This window comes from Malus sylvestris, chromosome 2 (assembly GCF_916048215.2).
Source record: "Malus sylvestris chromosome 2, drMalSylv7.2, whole genome shotgun sequence".
Lineage (NCBI taxonomy): Eukaryota > Viridiplantae > Streptophyta > Magnoliopsida > Rosales > Rosaceae > Malus > Malus sylvestris.
In genome coordinates, this window is record NC_062261.1 from 25,498,476 (window position 1) to 25,505,773 (window position 7,298).

General features: G+C 39.2%; 1 protein-coding gene across 2 annotated transcripts; it reads right to left on the reverse strand.

Annotated features, from left to right (window-relative positions):
* Window positions 1–273: 273 nt before the first annotated feature.
* On the reverse strand, window positions 274–6,430 carry LOC126603970 (flowering locus K homology domain-like). Of its 2 annotated transcripts, XM_050271003.1 has the most exons (9): window positions 6,027–6,429; window positions 5,844–5,945; window positions 5,082–5,303; window positions 4,866–4,924; window positions 4,660–4,757; window positions 4,425–4,537; window positions 4,214–4,276; window positions 2,116–2,192; window positions 274–626 (listed from the first exon to the last, which is right to left on the reverse strand). In XM_050271003.1, exons 1-9 carry the CDS (start codon window positions 6,315–6,317, stop codon window positions 617–619), a joined length of 1,035 nt encoding a protein of 344 aa, XP_050126960.1. In that variant the 5' UTR covers window positions 6,318–6,429; the 3' UTR covers window positions 274–616. The 2 variants fall into 2 exon arrangements, with proteins under 2 accessions (XP_050126960.1, XP_050126970.1); XM_050271013.1 differs by lacking the exon at window positions 274–626 and having other exon boundaries at window positions 2,112–2,192; window positions 6,027–6,430.
* Between the last annotated feature and the right edge of the window lie 868 nt (window positions 6,431–7,298).

Genomic DNA, 7,298 nt, shown 5'->3' on the forward strand with positions numbered 1-7,298 from the left:
AACATGTTTTTCTAAGGAATATAAAAGCTTAAACTAGAGAAATTCAGAAAATGAAATTAGATTTTTATTTTTATTATTTGAAGAAGAAATTAGAATATCAATAATGGAGGATACATTGATACCTTTTTGTTCCCATTATGTAAGTTTTTTTTTTTTTAAAGAATCTAAACCGTCTATATTTCAACTCATCCCTCATTAATCATCTTGGCAAAAAAGTTAGACAAATCCAAAACATTTCAAACATTCATTTATAGTGACGAAAATAGATGAATATAATTCTACAAAACAGAATAAAAGATTCTCATTGATTTTTTTGCTTTAGTGATAATTATCCACTCCGCAGGCAAATTTCACCCAGCCCCCAACTCCAACAGCCCAACCTTGATTGATTTCCATTTTTTATCTTCAAATATCTGGCAACACACAACCATTACAAACAAGAGTACTATAAATTGTCGATAGTTTCGATATCTGGTACATCACTGTTGCAGAGAGCATAGGCAATCCAACGGCATGACTCTAATGAAGCATCGAGGGTCAGCAGTTAACATGAACTGATTCTGTAGGTGGCGATTGGAGCAATTGATGAACTAGATCGGTGTTTCCTGCCTCATCTTCACTGTAAACTGAGGACAAAGCATCAGCCTTAGATTAGAAATGAGCTAAAAGAGGGGAATACAAAACCAATAACTCAGTAATCAAAACTATATATCCTCTGTAATGCACAGCGTCATTTCTGGCAATTCTACGGCAAACTTGATCAAGCAAATCAAATAGTCATGAACACTTGCAAATCAAAGGTGCAAGTTCCAGAGTGAACAACCCAAGATTTAATAGAGCTTACAGGGAAGGCTCTGCATGCTTGAATTAAAGCCCTTTGGGTGCGTTTGGTACGCAGACGGGACGGAACGGGACGGGACGGGACGGGACGGAACGAAGGTGTAATTTTTGAAAAATACATGGGGTATATTTGTCTTAAAATGGTAAAACAGTGTGTTCCACAGACGTGGAACAAACCCGTTCCAGGGGGGGAAGGTGGGACGCAAAAACACCCAAAATCTGTCCCGTGGAACAGCCCGTTCCACCCATTTTTGGCGTACCAAACGCGGGACGGAACGCCTCGTTCCGTTCCGTCCCGTCCCGTCCCACGTACCAAACGCACCCTTTATTCACGATAGTTTCTCCCTTCCACAGTCACCGCCCAGATGTAAAATAAGAACTAAAAAACCTTACTAACACATGTATTCACCCAAAGATGACATTTAAACCGTAGTGCTAAGACCCAACACCTAGAACGAAGCTCACATATTGACAAAGATAAATGGGTCAATCACGCACTGCCTGGTGTAGCGAATGAAGTTTCACCTGATGAATCCCAACCTACAACATATGTAGTGTGTAATACCTAGGATACTACCCACCTTTTGTTGCATTCGTTCTATTGTTTTTGCAGATATTGCAGTTATTCTGGTTTAGGTGGGAACCCCTTTTTCATTCTTATTCTACCCTCATACCAGCTTAATTAGCATCAAATTCGTTTGACTTAACAGGGTAATAAACAAAGTGTCATGTGCAAAATTTTACAGGAAAAGTGGATCATAATAAAATATCAAAGACCAAAGTGAACCATCAAGAGACAAAATGAAAGTTCACTTGAGTTATACCAGTACAAACTGTTCTCTGCCTAAAAAGAAGCATCCATACCCGGCAGAAAAAAAATGCTGATACTCACGTACACCTAAATTAGAATAAATTCTACCATATAACGGGTATAAAGTCCCTCTCACAGTAACTGGTCCAGCGATCAGTATGCAAGATAATTTATTGTGATCCTAAGCAAGATATCCTAAACTACACCCCCAACATAATGTTAAAGGCATCACTCATACATTAACAAAGTTTCTGTCAATTTACTAGACAAAAACATATTGGGGAAGTGCCACACTAGTCCCAGCGCATAGTAGCTCTCACTTCTAGGTATGTAAATTATTAAAGATATGCGCTGAGAAACATCCAAGTGACTTTTCAAAAAGCAACTTGTGCACAAAAAATAACCAATTGCTAGTACACAACCAAGGATATGGTGGGGAAAAAGTATTACAGTAGGAAACTTACACTGGCTGTTGAGCGCCAGGTTGTTGTACCAGCTGAGAATATATGTACTCATCAACCCTCTGCTTTGCGAGTGCCACCTGGTACACAACCAGAGAATTACAAGATGAGAAGTTCATTAGTTGAAAAAAAAGAAAAAAAGTTGCAGCATACTTATTTCTCGAACAAGCAACCAGCACTGTTCCAAATTACAAATTTTATGCACATTTCATAAAGGGAATTGTTAAATAGCACTCCAAACCAGTCATCCTGCCTGCACTCCCTTTTTCCTTCTGTTATATAGGATTTAAACCAATTTATTTACATTGATTTTCGTTTGAAACATGAAAGGTAAAACGACAACATTACAATATCTTTATATGGTTTCCAGGTATCAAAAATTTTATGCAAATTCCAGAGTACATGTTTTTCCTAGTTCGATTGCATTTCAAAAGTTTTAACTTTTTGTTTTCGTAAGGATAATGCATTTCATTTAACTCCAAAGGGCCCAAATACAAATAGCAAAGAGGAAAGTTACATCACCCCAAAACCTAGTCTCTGAAGCCCAAAATACATGAAAACCTTAACATCAAACCCTACACCCGCATAACCACCGCTGCCGCTGCAAAAATTACCGCCAACATAGAAACAGGGCAAGGAAAAGAGTGGTCATGCGAAAATGGGGGCATTTTCACGCAAATAATCAGTCAACTAAGTGGATACAATATGATTCTGGGATCCAAAATCCGTCAAGCCATGAATTTGCAGCCCACCAAGGTAAGGCTGAGAGAGCTGACGATGAGAGGGCACTTGGTGGAGAGATCTGAAGCAAGGGGAAGCTTTGGCATACGGGAGAGTGATTGAGCAAGTGATTTGGGGCAAGTCATGAGTGCAATTCCAGTTCTGGTGGCAGGATGGCAAGTATTGGTGAGCACAAGCCCCAGCGAGTGAGGGATGGACGAGAGGAGCAAAAGGCAGCAAAGCTCTGGTTGAGGGAGTGGAGGATTTTGATTGAGGAGGGAGAGGAGTGGGAAAGACAAAAGTGGGACAAGGGTCAGGGGAGCAGGCACCACACAGGGCGGAGAAGCCACCACAGAGGGTGACGAAGCCGCCAAAAAAATGAGAGAAGGGCTGTCCCAAAGGGTGACTGGGAAGACCACAATCCAAGCAAACAAAGTGGTCTATTTGCACACGCCAACACGGTCAACGGTTTGGACATGGTCAAGACATGGTAGGGGCTTTTTTGTAAATGTCAGAGACATTTTGGGCCAGTTTGTAAATATTGAGACTTCTAAAACCTAAATGTTTTCCGACCTCCCTTCAGTCCTCTCTCTCTCCAATTAGATGCTGTGACTTTACTAATGACGACAATGAAGTCTAAGAGGAAATAGAAAGAGACCTGAAGATAATTGATACGGGAATCTTGTGTTGTTTGAATTATTATATTTGTGTTGTTCTAATTATTATGTTTGTATTTTAATTATTATGTACCATGAATGAATTTGATGAACACGAGTATTCTGCTATATTATGAACTCAAAGTGTTGTTTTTAATATATGTAAAGTTTATTATAAATTCTATTATATTCTAATCGATGTGTCATGTCCTAGCCGTATCACTGTCCTCATTTTTTTAGAGTTTCAGTGTCGCCTTGTTGCGTGTCATTGTATCCGTGTCTGCAACATAGCAAGCGGTGGGGGAGAGAGTCTATAGAAAAGGCGGAGTCTCTCTAAACTCTCTCTCCTTTCAAATATAAAAGGAAAAAGATAACTTATAGATTTTCAATAGTTTCCAGGTATACACTTTACACATCTGCCAGTCAACCCAACACCACCAACTGCAGTGCAAGCACTCTTGCAACAATCTATAAAATAATTGGAGGTGGAACTATTCACTGAAACGTCTATATTTCTAATTTTCTAGAGAACATTTCTATAAAATGTATTCAAAATTTATGTTTTCTTCATTCCAGAGTTTATCACACAAATAAAAAAATATACGACTTCATCGCCAATTATGTGCTTAAGTGGCTTTAACAGAACATTTTTCCCCAACGCCTAGATGGTATCTACAACAAATTAGCAAGAAAGTTAAAATTACAAAAGTAAAAGATGGATATACCTGTTGAGCACTACCACAAAACTGAACTTGCCTATGCTTTTGCTCACCTTTTCCACCATAAACCTACAAATAAAAAGCAATTTCACAGGTGAAGATGGGATTGAGAACTAGAAATGAGAATAATTCATACAGTAGTGGCAAGATGCAAATGGGGAACTTTTTAAGCCAGCAGATTAGATTAAATATGCTTAACAAATAAAACACAACCAACCTTGATCATTGCTCCAGACTCATTTCTGATCCTTGAAATGTTGGAACCATTTCTACCAATCAACCCACCAACTAGTGTTTCCGATATCACCATCTCGAAAGTTATATATTCAGCTGCAAGATTGGTTGTCCTAAGGATGATGTGATTATGAGAAAAAAAAATTAAAACTTGATAGAACGGCATAATGTGGCATTTGCAATGTTTAGTTACTTTTATATAGAAAGTTTGGAATAACCTGAAGCTGGGTCCATGTGTGGTTGAACTTGAGGTGGTCGTCTTGTTGTGTAGTTATAGGCTGGGCTAATAGAAATCACTTGTCGGGGCGGGTTTTCTCTAAAAAAAACATTGGTTTACTATACGGTTATGCAAACTCAGTTCAGAATAGAAGTATGACTAAGAACAGTTTGGAAGACCATGAAATCAGAAAACTCAATGCAAAACCTTAGTTGATCACCAATCTCCTGCAGAGCCTTCAGAACAGCAGGGAAATCACCTGATACCTAAAATTTACAATAATGCCAATTATCAGTTTACCTAGAGCTAAAACCAAGAACATGTTCCGTAATGTTTTACATTCTTCCTATCAAGATCAACCAACAGTCTGATATAAGAATGAGTACCTAAAGCCTTCACCCTTTTAAATTCAAAATGACTCACCTGTACAACTCGATCGGATTCATGTGCAGACGCACACAAAGGCAACTGATTTGGAGCAAGGATTGTGATTGTGGCACCAGAATAATTTCTCAATTTCTCAATATTCTGGCCAGACATCCCAATCAAAGAACCTGCTTGCGACCCAGCAATCAAAAGTCTTATTGTATTAGCAGCCACATGTCCTGCACCAACTTTTGCTGCCTCAGTACCACTATCATCTTCCTGTTAATAATATACATTAAGAAATCATTCATTTTGTATTCATAGACCCGAAAACACATGATAACCCCTTCAACAAGATGAGACACAAAAGGACTCTGAATATACAATATAAACGCAACGCCTTCTAGCACTTGGTAGTTGTGTGATTAGTTCATTACATATGAAAACAGCTGCCTAGAAAACTAAGATGCTTCGAAACATTTAAATAGCGAGGCCATTTTTATAGAATTCAAAGTTCAAAGACCCGTTAAGGTGAAAAAACTTCTTTCGTATTTTAACAGGCCGTTCGTTTGAGTTTGTCTAGGTAGAAAAATACCATTTTTAGCGCAAAATGCCATTCTTAACCATTTCTTATTACTCCGAATTAACACCAACTGCACTATCAAATTAAAGTATATACTTCCGTGCCTGTAAATTGACATAATTATTCATTTTTCGTTACAAATTCACTATCACGAAAAAGCATTCGAACCCAACGACTTGACAATTCAAACTTCACCATGTCAACCCAGAAAACACAAAGTAACATCAATTGATCACCTTCAGAATCAACCCAGCTATCTGCTGCAGCGCTTTCTCAGCATCACTACTTGAATCATCACTATCCTTTGAGCTTATTATAATCACACGTTCCTCGTGTCTCTGCGAAAAAAGCAACAAAATCGATCAAAAAACCCAACCGACAAAACCCTAACGAAACAAAACCGAGAGAGTGCTACACACAGCAATGGCGTCGGCGATTTTGATATTGGCCTTGGTCTCTTCGCGAATCTTCTGGATTCGGCACCCCTCCTTCCCTATTACTTTTCCGATCTGCCGAGAGGGGACGACGATTCTGAAGAGGACGTCCTGGGCCTTGGCCCGGCGCTTCAGGCCAGGTTCCTGGGGCTCCTGTCCGGATAACACCACTGAAAACTCGTCCTCTCGGAGGCGCTTCAGGGAGGTCCGATGGGCGGGTTCGGATCCGGGTATGGGTACTTCGGGGTGTACGGGCATCTGGCCTGGTTGCGCCATTTCGTTTCTGATTCCTTTCTGTTTGGAATTGGCTTTTGTTCGGCCGAAATAAAACTTGTCGTGAAAGGGAAGGGTTTTTCTTGTTTGTAGTGAATTGGAATGACAATTCAAACCCCTAAACCATAAAACCCAAATGGAACGGATTTTTTTTTTTTTTTTGGAAATCCTTTCCGAAGAACCAGAAACACAAATGGACCTCCCAACAAGCCCAACAAAGCTCAACAAAAGAGCCCAACACTAGATACAGAACAAAAGACGATTCTCGACCCCAGCATCCACCGCCTTGAACATTATCCCGATCAAACCCGAACCAAGCCGCCAGCCAACGCCAAATCCACTCGAGCAACTCCGCAGATTGGGAATGAAAATTCAGTTATATTTTAGATATGGTTATAAGTGTGTTCGATCCGTATCTATTCCCGAATTTGATCCAAATAATACATTATATTATATAGTATAAATTATATACAATAAATGATGAAGTGTCGATTTAGCTAACTATCACCTCGGTGAAAATTAGGTCCCTGAATTATTTTTTCGGTTAAATAAATCCATAAATTCATTCAAAGTTGCTAATTTTATCTCTACTATTATATTCAAATTTATTTTATCTAATTTTTTGACAAATTATGTCACAGCCTGTCCTGAGGATTAATTATCGTGGTTGTGAAAAGACGGATTTACCCTTGAGTGTTGGATGTGTGTTGTGTTTTGGATTAAGAAATTAGGTCAATTGGTTCTATTCCTAACTAATTGGACCCAATTAGAACTAAAAGATTAAAGAATTGTGATTGGTGTGCAAGTTTGGACCACACACATCCATACCTTTTTCTCTCTCTCATTCCCGTGCCCTCCCTCTCTCATCTCTCGGACTCTCTCTTTCCCTCACGTACGGACAAGCAACAAAGCTCACAATCATGCACGGATCGACGTTCTAAAGGGGAGATTCTTGTCCCTTGCAAGTCCCTGAGTACATCTATA

What these genes read in the sequence shown, in the direction of transcription:
- LOC126603970 (XM_050271003.1), bottom strand. Translation starts at nt 6,317, where the DNA reads ATGGCGCAACCAGGCCAGATGCCCGTACACCCCGAAGTACCCATACCC. An exon ending in TAGCTGGGTTGATTCTGAAG is followed by an intron (nt 5,304 to 5,843) that starts GTGATCAATTGA and finishes TATTATTAACAG; the next exon opens with GAAGATGATAGTGGTACTGA. An exon ending in GAGATTGGTGATCAACTAAG is followed by an intron (nt 4,758 to 4,865) that starts GTTTTGCATTGA and finishes TGTTTTTTTTAG; the next exon opens with AGAAAACCCGCCCCGACAAG.